General features: G+C 34.0%; 2 protein-coding genes across 3 annotated transcripts in view; one reads left to right on the plus strand and one right to left on the minus strand.

The window, feature by feature from the left end:
- The window catches only part of Fas3 (fasciclin 3), a 171,742-nt gene that overhangs the window by 45,459 nt on the left and 107,862 nt on the right, over window positions 1-18,421 (plus strand). The window lies entirely within an intron of this gene.
- LOC141526401 (uncharacterized) lies at window positions 662-18,300 on the minus strand. Its single transcript, XM_074241421.1, has 8 exons — window positions 18,177-18,300; window positions 16,414-16,577; window positions 8,776-8,969; window positions 8,467-8,660; window positions 4,282-7,962; window positions 3,941-4,188; window positions 3,777-3,820; window positions 662-1,163 (listed from the first exon to the last, which is right to left on the minus strand). The coding sequence occupies exons 5-8, from the start codon at window positions 4,304-4,306 to the stop codon at window positions 1,109-1,111; spliced, it is 372 nt and encodes a 123-aa protein (XP_074097522.1). The 5' UTR covers window positions 4,307-7,962; window positions 8,467-8,660; window positions 8,776-8,969; window positions 16,414-16,577; window positions 18,177-18,300; the 3' UTR covers window positions 662-1,108.

The following is an 18,421-nucleotide window of genomic DNA, read 5'->3' on the forward strand; positions in this document are numbered from 1 at the left end:
CGAAACTTCAAACTCATCCGTCTCTTCCAAGTCAATTTATGCCGCATTATTGTTAAATCTGCTCACCAATATACATTATATATGCATTAGGTCTTCTATTCTATTCTGTACTGGGTTTATTTATAATTTAGGAGATATTCTTGGAGATAAATTCAATAAATTTTGCTAAACATGCTCTTTACCCTTTACCTTTTATTTGCGAAAGACTGCCGGAGGAAGACAGTATGGCATTTTCTATTAGGATCAACCAACAATCCGCGACGAAAAACAGAGGGTTGAAACTGCATATATATGCCTTTAGTAAGATCTAGATTCGCCGCAAGCACTCACTACCGCAAGGGAGTATCAGTGTGCTTGGTAATCTTCAAGCTTGGGTTCTCCTGGTATTTGCAACCTATTTCGCGTGCAATGTTTCTGCTACTGCTCTATTTTCTATTTTTTTCCTTTTTTCCTTTTTTTCCTTTTTGCCAGACTAAGTAATTTCAGTAATAAAATGAGGTTAAGGACTTGGAAGGTTGCTCAAAAATTTTTGACTATCGTTTTATGGTATTCAAGTGAGAAATATTTTCCTAATTAGTCACTCGAGAAAAAAAAAAGAAAAATTTATTGTAGTATACAACCTAAAAGCATCTAAAGAATTATTTTCAAACCACATTAAGAAATCAATACATTCTTTTCAAATGTAATTAAAAAGAACAATTCTCAATAAAAAAAAATATTGCTTTAATGAAAAGCCACAAAACGTTTTCTCAAGAAGTCGATTTTTCATCATTGCAGTTATTAACTTTTTAGTATTGGCTCAATATTTCCCGTCGAAATTCTCGATTTCGATTCTGTGCTGACGCATAAGTAGCTTGCTTGAGTGGAACATCATGCATTTGATCTGATCTTATACCTATGTGCATATCGTAGTCGGGTCGTTAGCAGTAATCGTGTATTTGATGCCACAAGCTCGATCGATGTTTCCTTCGGTCCCTCAGCTCGGTACGGTATCTATATCTGTACATCGCATTCTGTGTACGATACCACTGGGTTGATCGTTAATTATTGCGTTCCATATTTGATTTTGCATTTAAGATCAATTTGATTGAATCCGTCCATTGACAGTTTAATCATCGTCATCATCATCATCATCAAGGTTAATTTCATCGAACTCTTCCGGTCTGTAAAAGTATTATCTTTAATTAATGCTTGAATATCAGATAAATTCGTTTAATAAACCCGTGGGCGATGGTCGGAGGATTAGAGAAAGAAAGAGAGTTAAAACCTCATTGTTGGGTTGGGTAGGAGAATATCGCTGACCAACAGGGTCATGTTCAGTTGCTTTGTTCTCTTATTTGTGGTTTTGCCATCCATTGTCACCTGTCAGGTTCTAATCTTATTAAGAACATTAGAGCGGTTGCTATACCACAGAGAGTAGCTCTGGCTCTAACTCGGGATAAAAGGGACACTTACAGGTTGACAGTCGTTTTGGTTGAGCGATCAATGCGCCAATATCCTGCTCCGAACCTTACACATTTATATCTATATCTATTTCTTCGCTTACTACACCTACACCTATATTTGCACTAGGGTTTTGTTGACGGAGGAAAAGTACTAGAGCGTCACGTTTCCTGAACAGTCACGTGAAATGTTAGGTGTCAATTGAATTTTTCAATTACATCCTTTTTTTCACCTTATCCCTTTTCGAGTATTTAATTAAAAAAAAATCAATCGAGAGATATTTTATTGATTTTATTGAACCCTATTAATTTGTTGCAAGCCGGAATTTCGTTTGTATCTAAATTCGATCAATTAAAATTATATGAAATAGAATAGAATTGAATAAGCTGTCGAAAAAATTAAAAATCGCGCTTTTTTCATCATTCAATTAGTTTGTTACGAGTCAATATCGTGAAAATTTAACTTTTTCCAATGAAACGCGTTTTTTAGCACTCAAAGTTCAATGGTTTTGCAGACAGTAATAGTTGTCGATATAAAAATAGTTGCAAGATAATTTGTTTCCATTTTTTTTTTTTTTTTTTTTTTTTTATAATAATGGTTTCATTTGTATCACTTTTTATGTTTAATGCTTTACAAAGAATAATGTTTTTTTTTTTTCTTATTTTCTGTGTGGGATAAAAATCGTCACAATGAAAAAAAGTGATATAAATTATTCACTTCATCAGTAAATTCAAAATTTTTTATACTTATTTTTTAAATGAGGACAAATTAAAAATTTCATTAATTTTTTTTACCTCATAATTTTAATTTACAATTTCAAACCATTTTATTCGATATTAACTGAAAGAAAATGTCAATCATAATTAAAAGTACATTTATGATTGAATAATTTTTTACTCTCTGTACTGATAAATTTAAAAAGAAAAAAAAAAAAAACGATATTTATTAGAGTGTAAAAGCAGCGATGATTTAAAGTGAGACGCCGTACCGGTAAATCGACTTTTCATCACCCCCTAAATATATCATTTTCCACCCGTGACAATTTAAAATACACCCGGCAACAAGAATTTCCAATGCACACTTGGATAAACGCCTAGCTGTTTGCAAATCTACGTCAGTACACATATACATGTACCTAAAGTGATGAGCTTCGTTACCGATGACGAAGGTATATACGCACAGCAAATTCGCAGGGAAGTGTATAGTAGCAACAGCGGCAAGAGAATAGGGTCACGTCTCAATCGAGGCTGATCACCCTACACCCTACATTCTTCACCCTACATCCTTGTATACCCCATTATGTCATTTCATGGTTCGCTCCCCACCCTGAACATCAACCTCATTTATCCTGGCGCTCTGTAATATTTTCTTACTTCGTTATAGACAGCGAAACCGGTACGAGTAACACAACTCTTACATAAATCTATGCCAATACAGTGATAGCAGTATTCCGCATCACTGGACAAGATTACACTCTCCTACACAACACTGTGCCCTGCAGATACTGTTTAACACAATACTTTGTAGTGTATTGTACGATCGGATAGAATATCGCGGCGTTGATTCGAGGATCCAATTTATTTAACGCTATCGCTCTCCTCTTTATGAGAGAAAGCGCCCTTTTATAACTTAACTTCCGCTCCCGGAATAGATAAATTGTTGGTACGAGACTGTGCTCCACTCGGATACGGCGTAGCGTATCGATTCTGATTTCTGATAGATCGAGTTATCTTTACTATCCTTGCTAGATAACTCTATTCTGGAGTAAAGATACTATCTAATGGCTCATTGTCTCATTGTCTCTAGACAAACTGATGTGATGAGATGAGAATTTAATATCATGTCCTCTGATTAATTCAGGATATTTTAATTTATTCATATGGGTCTAAGTCCAAGGAAATCATTCAATATATAGAGAAAGGATTGAATGACTTTTTGACGTATTATTTATTCAAATTGTTCGTTCTGGTAGATAGAGACAATTTTTAATTTTTAAACCCAACTGAAATTTTTAAAGAAGTCTTCACACGATAAAATTTTTCCGTGGAAAAATTTTCTTATATGATCCTATAGGGACAATTTTAATCTATAGCCAGATCGGAAAATTTTTTTTCACATTTTTTTTTTTTTTTTTTTCCCCCAATAAAAACGTCGTTTGTCATAAAATTAAAACTCATTTGATGATTGAGCATGAGAAATGAATACTACTGACAAATTACCGTCTACATTGAATAGAATCTCAGAGGATTATTGAAACTGTTGAGTTTTTTGTCGTAATTTAGCTAATGGATTCTTTTTTATTGAACATCGCATATTTTTCTCTGGGAAATTACCTGAGATTTAAACTGAAAAGCGTGAGTATATTTCTTGCATTGTTCTGAAAAATAAAAAAGATAAATCACTCAGAAAAATTTTTTTTTTCCATGTTTATCGTAATGGATTTTTTCGAAAAACGTTCCACTGACGAATTCCCGGCAATTTATTTTTAAAAACTGACCTGACTAAAACCGAGTGGATAAATAAAAAAGTGCAGGGAACTCAGCAGACCGTGATTTTCTCTTCTCGGCGAAACAAACAGCATCCGGTACGAGAGCTTTTCCTGGGCCCATAACGATGTGTCACGTACCTTAATAATTCTTGTAAGTAACACTGAACGAGTGAAAGAAACGACAGTTGAGAGTTGAGAGTGCTCTATATCAATACCATACTCCCGAGTACAAGTGAAGGTACTGTGTGCTGTATATGCTGTGCAATAAATAAACAAGCAGTTTTATTTTTTATATTTTATCATCTGAATTATTTGTGTTATTTTATAATTTTGTGATATTATATAATTACCTCTGTAATTATGCTGAGTTTGCATTCTAAATAGAAAATTAAAAAGCTAGCTTCATTATGTATTAATGTAATTATAAATATAAACAATATCAGAAAATCAATATCATAATCAGAAAATATCCCTCGGGCTACACAAACGAGATAAACTCTGTACTCTAGTTGCGAAGGTTAACCTAGTTAAAGCCCGGATTAGAGAGGTGCATTTAACGCAAATTTTTAATTCGTTTTTAACTTTTGAGTATTAAGTCTGACATGGTAAAAATACTTTCTATTATTTTTTTTTTTTTTTTTTTTTTTATATTATTGTTATATTCGAGGAAATGTTTATATTAATTTGAACTACTATGAATATCATACTGTTTCATCTGAATATTGAAAGGTTGATTTATCTGCGGTGGAGGAAACGAATATCGGATAAAACAAATATCGAGAGCTGGAGATCAAACCACAGCTTTCAATTGAAAATTAAAAAATATCAATTAATTAGATTAAATATGATTAATCTTCATAATAAATGAATTTATCTGTCAGCTAGATACATTTTTATTTAGTGATGAGTCTTGAAAATTTTTTTCAGTGTCAATATTTCATTTGATTATTAGACGGCCATTAATTTTATTAAAGACTAACATTTATTATGACTTAAAAATGAATTTATTAATGTATTAAAGGTATATAAACTTGAGAATCCCGAAATTGTGGGTTCACTTATAAAATTGAAGGCAGTGTTAGTAGAAAACGATAACTATTGTGGTTGACCGTAAAATACTGGTTACTAAAAGCACTTGCCTGAGAGCTTAATACCACTGAGAGTTATACAGGCGTATAATGTTGTTTGATATTTTAATGACCGGTAACAATTTATATAAGAAAAAAAAGTCGAACGAGTAATAAAAATCGTACAATTACAAATGAATCCTAACAAAAAAAATACAATAATTTTCTCTGAGTATTATACGTTTTAAAACTGTCATTATTACTGCAAATAAAATAATCTTCTTACGCTAAATCATTCATTTTTTATGCTCAAAAATAATCATTTAAAATTGTCATACAAATTCGGTAAAAAAAAAAAGTAATTTTGACTTGATCATTCTGATTGGTCGTTTTTGCAACGGAACCAGTTCAAGGGACAGAGGTAGAAGTGCGGGCGGAGAACGTGGGTCGGTAAAAGATCGCCCACGAACCCTCGACCCTCGTTGGCATTAAATATAAATTTCAATAACGGTCGCCTTGTCTGCAAGAGACTTATACTACATATATGCACTGGCCTGAAGTATGGAGCGTTGAGTGTTGAGTATACCGGGCATTACATATACGACTTGCATATACATCACATATAAAAATATATATAACGAAAAAGGGACTCCTCCGTCTCTGAGTAACTCTGACACATCCATACTGTGTCCATAGATCATTGACTGTCCTATGCTATTACTATTATATACCATCCACCAGCGACCGTCACTCCATCAACCGCGACGTTACGACGTTTTTTCATTCGATTCCTAATTTTTTCAACTCGCAAGTCACCTGTTTTTATTATTTCATCGCCCTTGTTTCCGGCACATTATTTTAATATTTTTTTTCCTATCGTCCGGTTTTTTTTTTCTTTCTTTCTTTCTATTTTATCTCTCTATCTCATTCATGAATGCCGATCCTATTCTTTCTGTCATTATTTTCTTCTGCTCATTAAGGATTTAATTCGGGTTTTTTTTATTTTTAAATCCGGCTCTAACGGGTCAAGCGTGCAAGGTTTACTCACGCGATTACTGGTTTCAGCTCCAGTTATTAGCCGTAAAAAAACCGCGTGGGAAATTTTTATAGGTGCATGCTTTCGAACGGCGACTTAAGGACTAATTTTATGCATCAAACTGTATTAATACCTGCGTGCTTTTCTGATAACTTCTGGTAATTTTTACAATTAAAATTAATTACTTCCGTTAGTTGTATAAAAACAACTCATTTCAAATACCAACAGAGGATGTAAGACTTAAAAAATTATAGTGAATAGAAATTAGTAATAATAATCGACTATAAATAAAAAACAAATAAAATTTTCTGTCTAAAGTTCAAATCTATTATTTTCAACAATTTTTTAATAATAAAAATCAGTAACCGGAAATATGATCAAGGGATTTTTTTATTCACAGTTACGTCAGAGCAAATTTCAATTTCATACAGTATTTTGATATAAACAAACACACTTTGATAAACTGCATCGTTATTTACTTGAAAATGTAATTTAAATTAAAAAATAAGTTAACAACTTTTGTGTTGACAAACATTTAATATTTACAATAAAAATGAATTTTAAATTTATCTGTAAACGCCAAAGGGATGCGTGGAAACAGACTTTGTATTTAAAAAAAAAAAAAAAAAAAAAAAAAAATACTACAATATGTAATATGTGTCAATATCATGTGATAAAAGAGGAAAAAAAAATCGGGGATTTAATATTTAATATTTAAAAATCGATATTCTAAAAAAATTTACCAGCCCTTTTTGCATAGAAGTTAAAAATTAAACACTGCCTTACATCCGAATTTTTTAATAAATATTTAACTCTTCAAGTAAAACTTAAAAAAATTCCTCTAAGATGTACATTGCAAAATTTTATATAAAATCATTTAAAATATTTACAGCAGTTTTTTCCATTGTCTTTTTTATTATATTCAACTCCATAAACCTAAATCTCTTATAACAATAAACCCGGTAGAGCAGAAAAGCTCTTCCTTGATTTACAATTATTTAAAAAAAGTGTTTTTAGATTTTATTGTTACACTCAATGTATTTTTTCTTCTCATGCCTCATCTTTTTACTCTGCACTCAATATAAAACGGAGATGGGATATTTCTCGACATTTCATTTCCTGGCTGTGGCATATCCTTATCCATATTTTTCTGCCTTATCAGGAATACATCCGAGCTCTCGCTTATGGCTCATACTAATGTGTAAATACTGTACATGTCGCGTATGCCGATGAACGCCACCGAGGTAATGTAACCAAAATCCGCGATTTAAGCTGATGGAACGTGAGGGGTTAGTCATAAAATAAAATGAAACAAAATAAAAGTAGAACAAAACGAGAGTACAGAGCCCTGATGGTGGTGCTGTGTACTAAAAAAAAAAAAAAAAAAAAAAAAAAAAAAAAAAAAAAAAATTGTAACCTGGGTAATGCATTCATGAATGGTTCGGTGAATCCTGGCGGTATTATGTCCTTATCCCACCGTTATCTTGAGTGTCAGGAGTATACAACATCATATTACTTCTATCCTATCCGCTGGTGACCTTTTTCCTCTTTACTCTTTGCTCTTCACTCGTTCCAGAGTGCGTCTTAGTACACAATATATAATAGAGATATCGAGCAATATTTAACGTCGAATTTTCTCTATAAACTTTAATGCCCTATAAACGGTCTTTAATGGTCAGATTTTTATATTGAGCCAAAGCTAAACTCTAAAACTAGGATATACGATATTTCAATAAAATCTCGACTATCGCTGTTACTATTTTAATGTTTTCGTTTTCAAAATTCTCTGTTTAAATTCAATTTCGCTTGGATTTATAGTTTATTTTCCCTGTGATTGACACAAGGAATATTGTGCAATCACCAACAGAAATTACCTGTATTTGGCTTTTCATTGGTTTGTATGTCGTTAAACTTTACATCACCTGAAACTGATGTTTAATCGCACGTTATTTTGGATTAATAAACAGTATTAATTATTGGATGATATAATTTGGCAGATTTAATCAGTATTTTACATTACTTATGTTTTAAATTTACATACCTAGCATACCTTTAATTTAGTTTTTAAATTATAAAAAAAAAAATTCCATAAGACCCAAGTAAAGTTGATAAATATTTTATTCAATAATATTTAAAAATCAATAATTCTATTCATAAACTAAATACTTAATTTTCAACAATCTATTATTGTTATTCCAACCCCAATATCCCCAATAATCCCCTAGCCAAAACAATTATAGATACTAATTAACTATCATCCAATCTAATGAGCTATTTATATACTATCACTAGTCATTATCTCAACGTAGTATCTAAAATCGCCGGAGGATTGCAACTATAACTATAACAATGCACTAAAGGAACCGTGATTTCAGACATAGCACTTGATATGCGTATCTATAGCCACATGAAATCCATAATCCAGCACTTACCAACGCAGCTCACCACACGGCTTATCCTCTTGCCACCATCGTTCCCCAGAAAACTCGTTACATCCTTTATTCCTTCAGCTCCAGTCAACCATATCAAACTACTTCACAGATCCCTTCAAGCTGTGCTGCTGATCAGCCATTATTTGTCCAAAAATCGATAATATTTCCCAAAAGAACCTCATACTTGTTTTTACCTAAAAAAATTGAAAGTAATAATAATAATAATAATAATAATAATAATAATAATTATTATTATTATTATTATTATTATTATTATTATTATAATTAATACATTCTGCAATCCATTACCCAGGATTAATATCAATTCGGTTCGATCATCTAACCGTCATCTCAAAAGCAGTGACAATGACTATCGACAGTATCATCATCAACAACTCCACCACCATCATAACCAGTAACATCAGCATCAGCATTGACAGCGAAATCAGCCTCTTTAGACTGTCCTAGCTGTTCACTTTGACTGGCCAAGGTTACTCCACACCCTGATATGTGAACAAAGAGCAAGTACAGACTAGAGTACTCTCTCATCCGACAATGAGTAAGGAGAGGAAAGGAAAAGAGAAGCATGGAATGGTTCGGGGTCCAGATTGTGGAGTATAGTATTGAATATAGTAAGGCAAGGAGACTCAGCTCAGCTAAACTAAAGACGGAGATAGAATGTACAAGCGATAGTTAGATCGAGGTAGAGAGTAAAGGCCATTGCCGTGGCAAGCTGTGTGTTGTACCTCTATTCGAATAATTGGTGGCGTTCCTCGTGTGTACCAAACACAAACGAGCAGCTTCTGTATACAGTTGAATTAACACCGACCCGTATATAACGCATGCAAAACCCAGTTAGAGTATAGTACTCAACTCTGGACTCAGTGTTCTGTTCTCTTCTGTTGGACTCTGTATAACTGAGCTTGATACCGGTGTACTGGTTAGTTGCTCGGTTGTATGATGTGGTGGCACTTCACTCCGCAGGCGTTCGTGCCTAGTCGATCTAGGTATTTCCTATTTCCTACAACCTATATCAGGCAACACAATGTATCCACCTTCTATTTTACACTATTATACAGGATCACGAATAAGAGCGCCTCTATCGGGCTACTCCTCGTACAACACGATACAACACGATCACATTATGCTGAGAGTAACCCGGGTTCTTACGAGAGCACGTATCACGTCTACATGCATACCACCGACTGGAATACACAACACTATACTACGTACACAGGCCGTGTTCACCAGAGAGTTTCTAGTCCTAGTCCTAAAGGATCTGAGCTGAAGAATTGTCGCTTTGTCCTTTTAAGTTAGTAGTTGTTGTTGTCCTCTAAATAGATCCGAGGGCTTGGTTTCATCCCCGAGGAATGGATGTACTGGCATACTACAGCCTGGATTATCGATTGTATAGGATCACAAACGGTTCATTGACTGTCCTTCGTCTTGTTACATTGTCCTGTCCAAGTTTATGTCCTAGTTACCGGTTACTCCGAAGCTGAGTCTCCGGTTTAGCTTGCGAAAAGTACCTTTCTCTTTTACTCTTTTTAGTTTTGGTACAAAAGGGATAATAGCCAGAAAAGGATTTCTCTGATAAATAGGATTGGATTTTTTTATTTATTTTATTTTTATTTATTTATTTTTTTTTGTGGATAGAGTGTTTGTTTTGTAATTAAAATAATCTTAATTGTTTATTGTTTTCAATTTTGATGTTTTTTTGTAAGCTTTAGCTTCAGAAAAATTAAATAAATATTTATTAATTCGCTAAAACAAATTTGTACGAGTTCACTATCATGCGATTTAAAAATAACGGAATTTGTGAAAGACATGGAGCTTAAAGTATGCAATGTAGTAAAGTATTTTTTATTTTTAGGCGGAAAAGTTTGCGGGTTTAAATCTTAAATCTTTATTTAATTTTAATTCATGAATAGAACAGAATTTTGTGGTATAGGAGGTGTGTGAATAACAAATCTTTAGGTTTTCTCGCCGGAAAAGAAAGAAAATGTGAGTATACAGATGCTAAGGATTTACCAAAGTTTTAAAATGGCTACGTTAAATTTAAACCGCGATAGCGTAATAACAAAAAAGAAAAAAAAAGAAAAAAAAATAAACAGAAGGAGGAAAGAAACGGAAAAAAATATTCTCGTATTATTATTTTTCATTTTCTACCTCTTATTTTGAAATGTATAAAATAAAATCAAGTAATACTATAAAATTTTCCAACTCATAAACAGTTTTTTTCGCGCACAAATATAAGAAAGTAAGAAAAAATAGTTAACGTCAGTGGTGATGTATTTATATTGAGTAAATATCTTTTGTTATAAAGAATAAGAAGCTTTTTTGTGATTTAATTAAGATTAAGATAAATCGCGGGGGCAATATTTAGTTTCTGAATTTGAAAATCGTTTGATAAGGAGCCTTGAGTAATAAGTTTAAAACGAATGTGACTGTCGAGCGATAAGAAGAACAGGGCTGTTACGTCGTGTCGCATATAGCCACGTGACTGATAGAATGCACTTGATAAAAGCACGCACCCGGAAGACGTGGATGTATGTGTAAGCGATTGAGATAAAGGAGATGCATGCGTGCAATGTCGCTGTAAATCAAAAGAGTCGTTTCGTTTTTCTTTGTACGCTAATGTGCGAAAAAAATGGTTTTAACACTATATTTTATCTAATTTATAATGCAAAGCTTTACTTGGTGTTTTTGTAATTTTAATAAAATTGTTTATCCAGTTCTGATAGCAAAACTTTTTGAGTTCTTAATTATTAAAAATTTAACCAAGTTGTTTTATTGGCGCGAGCTAAAAAATCTGAATTAAAAATCTTCAGCATGAGTTTTAAAAAATACAAGAATAGCTTACAGCAAAATTACACACGTCAGTAAGATGACATTTGTGAAATAATTTATTACGATCGATCGCGTGTTTCTTCTCACATCAGCAAAAAAAGGATCTGTGGATTTTTCTAACCTTTTCTATTTTTTTTCTGATAAAACAATTTTCGTGTATCTTTTTCTGTCCGAAATTCGTTTTTTTGTAACCAATGAAAACGTCTCTATTACAAGTGAATCTGTTAAAATCTCAATATGAACCCTTTTGGTGTATCTAAATATCAGACAGGCTTATCTCCTCGTTTTTATTTCAGTCTTTTCTCTTTCTGTGTTCTCTCACCCTAATATTGGCCCAAGTGTAATACACTTGCGAGATTCATCTTCCCCACATCAAAGACCCTTAATTTCATTTTGTTGGCTCTTTTTGTGCTCCTTCTCGTCCTGATGGATGGTGATAACAAAAAATTTATTCATCCGAATATAAAAATATGTTTCAAAAAAAGGACATAATTCTTCTGGGGTTGTGACAGTTTTTTAGACTGATAATCTGCTTATTAAACTTTATTAGAGAACTCAATTTTTATAATCTGGCTGATAACTGGAAATCAGTAGGTTACTTCTTTATAAATTTTTACTATTTTCAAATTAAAAAATAAATTAATTTATTCTTCATAAAACAAAAAAAAAAAAAATATTTGGTTATTCCATTTTTGTAGGTGCGTGGAATTTTATTTATTTTCACCCAAACAGAAAAACAAAAAAGTAATAAGTGCTTTCTGCTTTTAAACTCAGATACTCGAAACAAGGATATAAATATTGTAATATCATTGGAAGATTATTTCCTCGGATAAATGCTACCCGAGGGTTTTGAACTTGGAGCCTTTCAGTGTTTTCAGAGGGAAAACGTGTCTCATTGTTTATTGACAAATATTTGACAGGAACAATTTTATAATGCAATGTAGCTTTTGGTGCACCCTATCGGCAATACAGAACTCGAGACAGTAAGAAGAAAAAGGGCTGGGTGATGCTGATGCTGATGCTAGATGGTAGATGGTACTCGCTAAGCCCCGAAGGTATATTTTAGACTAGCATTGGGGTCACGAGCATAAATATCGAACGTGCAAGAGCCAATCCAAGAAAAACGTGTCGCCCTGAGCATTTCAAATACGACCGTTCAGCAAATTGAAAATTTGTCCTCTTGATTCAAATTTTCTCAAATTACGCCCCACTTTTTTCACTTTATACTTTATCTCTTATCAGCTTTTAGAGCTTATTTATTTACTCCCTGGATTTTTTCAATCATTAATTTTCATTAAACTTTCAAAGATAAATAAAAATTCAGTTAAATCTCGACATAAACACGATTCATAGTTTCTTCGAACGTTTCGCCTCATTTATCAGCCAGACTCTACTCTGAATGCGTGCCAAGATTTATGTTGCCTTTTTTTTTTTTTTATTTAGCCGCGTTTATATGTATACACATCCATACATGTACAGTATTAAACAGTATTACGGATCATTCGAACATCGGAAATTGCCCGACGAAGCGAAATTAATCAGATACTTCTCGGGCCATTAATTGAGCTTTATATTTCTATTCATTATATTTATTTTTTTTTTCTTTGCCTCAAATTCAACTCAACAACTTTTTGACGGAATAAACAATTTTATTATCCGACCTTTTTTGTGTCAATGCCAATCACAAGTTTCAAAAAAACTAATCCCCTGATCCGATATGATGTTGCTCGACGAGCTGAACAACCATCAGCAAAAAAAATTGATTTTTTTTTTTTTTTTCTTCCTATTTCTATAGATATTGGCAATAAAAAGTCTATCAAGAATTCCCAAGGAATAGGGTGTGACACGCAGCGCATACATAACACATTACACGATACTTATCCTCCCTTACGTCGATTCCGTCTTAACTTAATTCACTTTCATCCATACATTTCATAAACTTTGGCAGTCAAGCTAGCTATTTATATACTCATATATTCCATAAACTCTCCTAGGAATAACCAAAAAGCCCATTTTATTTTTTTCAGTAATCAATTTTCATCACCCTCCCCTCTCCGTCTTTGTTAAATATTAACCTTCAATATTTCAAAGAAAATGGATCCCTAGATATACACTTGTAATTACAGATTTCGTGTGACTATTAGCACTGTAGACTTATTCATAAATTCAACCCCAATAAATTCAGCGACCCTCTTATTAGTCGTAGACGTTTCACAATTTCCCCATTTAATAATATAACGCGTAACATTATTGTCATGAGAATCAGTATAACACTTTGCTCAGTTCCAACAATTGGCAGTTTCATTGCTCAGTGCCAGGCTAATCGTTTTCATTGTACCGTAAAGTGCCGGTAGAGTGAAGAAAAAAATCTTGACACACAAATTTCATTGTACAGGAGGTCCTTGGATTTTTTCACAAAATGAATACGCTGTAAAAAATGACGAAAAAGTAACAGACGATATTTAATATTGTATTATGTTGCGCTATACATTAAGCGTAAGATGGGCGGAGGCAATTCTCACCCTTGATCACAGTTTAAAAAGTCTGCACATGCATAGGTTCTCGAGATTCATTTATGGAGCTCATGAGCACGGCAAATTCGAAATAAGTGAACGGTGCGTAGAAACGTTTGCCCGCGGGGCTTCGTATTTCATTGAGGGGTGCGTCAGAAATAAACGTATTCCTCGATAGTGCCGCCGCGGGGTATTATTCACCGCATCCGCCTCTGGTGAAATTATTGGCCAGGTCACACCTCTATACCAATCACACGTGCCGTAGAAACATGTCCCGCAGGATATTGTTCCCTGTAAATCTAGAAAGAGTTTGTTTAGCACGCCTTTATCAGTTTTCAGCAGTCAGCAGTATACTGCATAGATACACAGTACATATGCGTACTTTCACCGCTGAAATTCATTGAAAAATGATCATATTCAGGATAGCGCTGATAATGATAGCCGACAGCTTATCAAACTTTCTCTATTGTATACAATACTCTATTCTAGTTTGTAGTTATTGGGTGTTGGCTTTATCAACTGGAATATCTTTATCTGGCACACTGAGTTTCAATAAGGTAAATACTTTTAATGCACCAGCAGTGTAATAAATATTTTTAAAAAGTTTATCTTTACGGGCATTGCCAGCACTCACTATTATACGCAAAATAGTTGCATCGAGAACTAACGCTAACAAAAACTGCCCGCGGGAACAATGATGGATGTAGAGACTAGAAAATGGATGTTTTTTTTTACCAAAATATGTCAAAAGTGTATAATTGAATTTTTGATGGGCACATTCCGATCATACCCGGCGGTCTCTGTGGTATCAGTTTCCGCAAAATGGCGCAGTGAGCGAACCGAATCCATAAACCGTGCTTTTAAAAACTTATTAAAGCACTTGGGTCCCGAAAAATTGGGGATGTAAATCGAGTTTTCCGGGATGGTTTCGCGTTATAAAGTCGCAACCATCGGAAAACATCAATCACTCGCCATTGCTTTCTATATATATATATATATATATATATATATATATATATATATATATATATATGTTGTATACAGTGTACAGTCGACTCTAGTTTCGCAAGTAACGGACTTTTCTCACTTGTAAGCTCCTCTCTGCCCTTCTAACCCTCCACACGTTACTTCTATCGTTCGATTTATATTGCTGTCCATCCAGGAGGTTATCTATTGCCCGGCTTGATTCTTCTACATGCACGCTCCTATCCCCATGAAAATAAATTAACTAAACGGGATAAAAACATCCTCGGGATATCTCAGAGTTTTTTGATAATTTACGAAAATTAATGATTGATGACTTTTAGAGCAAAGTTCCAAACATTTGATAAAAATTATTATTATCACACCCGTATAATTAAAAATTGAAGTGATTTATTTCATCATCACATCACTGACACCCCGACACATCAGTCTATCTTTATACTAGCGTATCTTGGGTAATTTTCTCACATGACCATAAATCTTTGTTCACATATTGCAATTATTCCGGGTTTAATTACCATACCAAATATGAATTCGAAGGCGGAGCTGGGCGCTCGATGTATAAAGCAGACTGGATCTTTTGGGTCGCTTATTAGCTTGCTCGGGGGACAAACCAACCGACACTGGAGGGGTTGCATTCGCGGTGACATCTGACGCCTTTGTAAGGGCGCCAGATATTCTGTCTTCTTTTACACGCACACATAGATCTAAACATCAGTCGAGGGTTTTGCCATCCATCTCCTCGCTCGCTGATTCAACATTACACTCGGGTTATTCCCTTGCCGTATACATAGTTAGTAGTGCCATCAGGCATCTAGACATCAACCAGCCACCCAGCCACCCAGCGATTTCACCCTACCCGCGAGTATCGTAAATAAAGGGAAGATATGCGCCTCTATACCTCTATTGCTCCATCATGAGTTACATTCTCGTGAAATGAAACCCCGGGATTTGATTGCAAATCACTGCTGGCCCAGAGACGCTAAGAATTTACACTGTGATTGTGATTGTAGTCATATCATCCCCTTTACTTTTCAGTTGATCGCTCTTATATCTGAATATTTATACCTTGTACCCTTTCTCTTATTTGTGTTTGCACATCTTTATAAAGCTATGCTGTCTATACGTAAAAGTATAATTCCAAGCTGCGCATCCTGAATACACATATCGGTCCGTTATTTCAAAGACCAATATCATATGTTTGTATACGGTTGATTGGCTCTATCCATCCCTCCCTGTACTGAGCTGTGATGTTTTGTTCTGTTCTGTTATGCTGCTCGTTCGACAATTTTATTAATCGCACGCTTGATCTATCAGTTACTATGAGTTTTTGACGGTACAGGATTATTTTAGGTTGAAAAAAAAAAAAAAAAAAAAAAAAAAAAGAACTAGAGATCATCACTGGATTGGCATTTATTTGAACGATATTTCAGTGAATTAACAACCAGTGAATCACTCTTTTTAGTAAATAGAAATTATGTGTTAGCTTGAGATATAATACAAGAGTATTGAATCTATGTATTTATGTATATGTGTGTGTAAGAGTAAGAGTAAGAGTAAGAGGATTTATAGTGAGATAGGGTGCTCTCGAGATATTTACATAAAAATGCACTAATCCGGGAACAATTTCCGTTGATCGTCTGAATGATCCTGGTACGCGTACACAACTCAGGATTTATCGTCCGTAACGGTGCATCGCGAAATTCCGCGGAGAATATATAAAGCTGGGCTCTTGCTCTTGCTCTCTGCTTCTCCTCAGCTATACTAGAAAAATAAAGAACAAGGAGTTAATGTACAGCTGAATATAAGAAGACCTGAAAAGTATTACAGGTCGTCGAGAGTGAGGGAGGAAATCGTTAAGAGGGTGCAGGATATCTCTAGATAAGAAAAAGTCGCTTTCTGATATTTTTGTTGCATTATAAATAGCAAATGTCTCTTGTAGATTTTACTGGGATAGTAACCGGGGAAATTTATCAACTTAAGTTAAGGACCAGTCATAAATACCATTTAAAGTGCTCAATTAAGAGTTTCTGTGTAGATGCTGTCGTATTTTTAGTTGTTTATGCGTTTGTTAAATATGTTACTGCTTTAATACAAGGAGAAGCTCACTATTATATACGAAATTTCATTACCCTAGACTAGACGCAAATATGCTTTGTCGTAACTGATAAAAGATCTCCCTATACTTATCCCTATCCTCATATCTTCCATCCTCCCTATCTGTAGGTACGATTTTTGCTCTTTACGATACTTTGGTTCACTGCTTACTTGCTCTTGCACTCGTAATATCCTATCGTAATACCCCACTTTTATCTTTTCTAATACCCATTGACAACAGATTTTCCTAAGGGAATTTGTTGAATATTAAGTGTAACTTATTTTCCTTTTCTTCTTTCTCTCCTTTCCTTTCTTCATCCTCATATTTAAATAATACCATTTTTCAACAAAGGAACCTTATTTACTATTACATGAAAGGAAATTGACTTGGATTTTAGGAGGGTAAATTATAAATCCTTTTATCAGAAAATTTATAAATTTAATTTATGCTAATTCAGATTTAAATTGAACTTAGCAAGAGTAATTTTTTTAAAATTGAAAATTTCTTAACAAAAAATAAAAAATTATAATTTTAAAAATTATTGAGAAAATTTTCAAAAACGAACAAATATCATGGATTGATGAGCCCACGGTCAAAAGATTCGTATTAATTAAATAAAAGCAGATAAAAAGATCCCGACGACTTTGAATTAATCAACGCTTTGACAAATTAACGAAGCTGTAAATATCAGTCCATCTGATGAGCGCATAAAATCCACATTTAGTTTACGACAGGAGCAGAGTATGAACTAGCTGCAGGAGGAATATAAGCGAAGGCTGATAGGAGTGAGTTGATGATGAGCATTCGTCACACGGTGATACGAGTGTGTGACAAATTCGTTGAGTGAATAAATACAGGCAGCCCGCGTATCGCTCAGAGGGTGTATGGAGTAAAGTACTGTACGCACTGGTGATTCGAATAGTCCGGATAGTCAGATTCAAAGGGAACACATGGGATATCAATAGAGATACAACATGAAACGACACACAGCTCATAGCTCACGAGTACCGAGTTGTTGTGCGCGTCCCGATAACTGGATTTAAATCGCTAAAGATCAAAAGACTCATCTCGTCATTAAGCTAGTAGGATTTGCGCAACTATGAGCAGCAAAGAACTTGATGAAACACATATAATGCTCTGAACACAATATACAATGTACATCATCCATCCAGGCACTCATACACAAACACAAGGGTATTTGTCATCACTTCAAGCTATCTCTCTACTATCCAGTCTAACAATCTTATATTATTATGTCCTCGTACCAATCAACAATTACACATACACAGGTAACGGTGCAGCGTATGTATCCCAGATTTACTCCCCAAGTCTTGGCTGCAATTGTCAATTGTCAACTGTTATGTTGCAGTATGTCTGATTCGCTCGTTAATATCTTTCACCCTGGTGTTCGATCGCTGATTACATTGTCTGCCCCACCAGCTTTGCTATCTTTTTATACCATTTTATCTTCTTATATAATTCTTGATGGATGACCTGACATATTTCCCCG

The sequence above is a fragment of the Cotesia typhae genome, unplaced genomic scaffold, assembly GCF_013202065.1.
Source record: "Cotesia typhae breed Kobodo isofemale line unplaced genomic scaffold, CoteBio_Ctyphae contig_33, whole genome shotgun sequence".
Taxonomy (NCBI): Eukaryota; Metazoa; Arthropoda; class Insecta; order Hymenoptera; family Braconidae; genus Cotesia; species Cotesia typhae.

What these genes read in the sequence shown, in the direction of transcription:
- LOC141526401 (XM_074241421.1), bottom strand. Translation starts at nt 4,306, where the DNA reads ATGCAAACTCAGCATAATTACAGAG. An exon ending in ATCCACTCGGTTTTAGTCAG is followed by an intron (nt 3,821 to 3,940) that starts GTCAGTTTTTAA and finishes TTTATTTTTCAG; the next exon opens with AACAATGCAAGAAATATACT. An exon ending in CTTTTCAGTTTAAATCTCAG is followed by an intron (nt 1,164 to 3,776) that starts GTAATTTCCCAG and finishes ATACTTTTACAG; the next exon opens with ACCGGAAGAGTTCGATGAAA.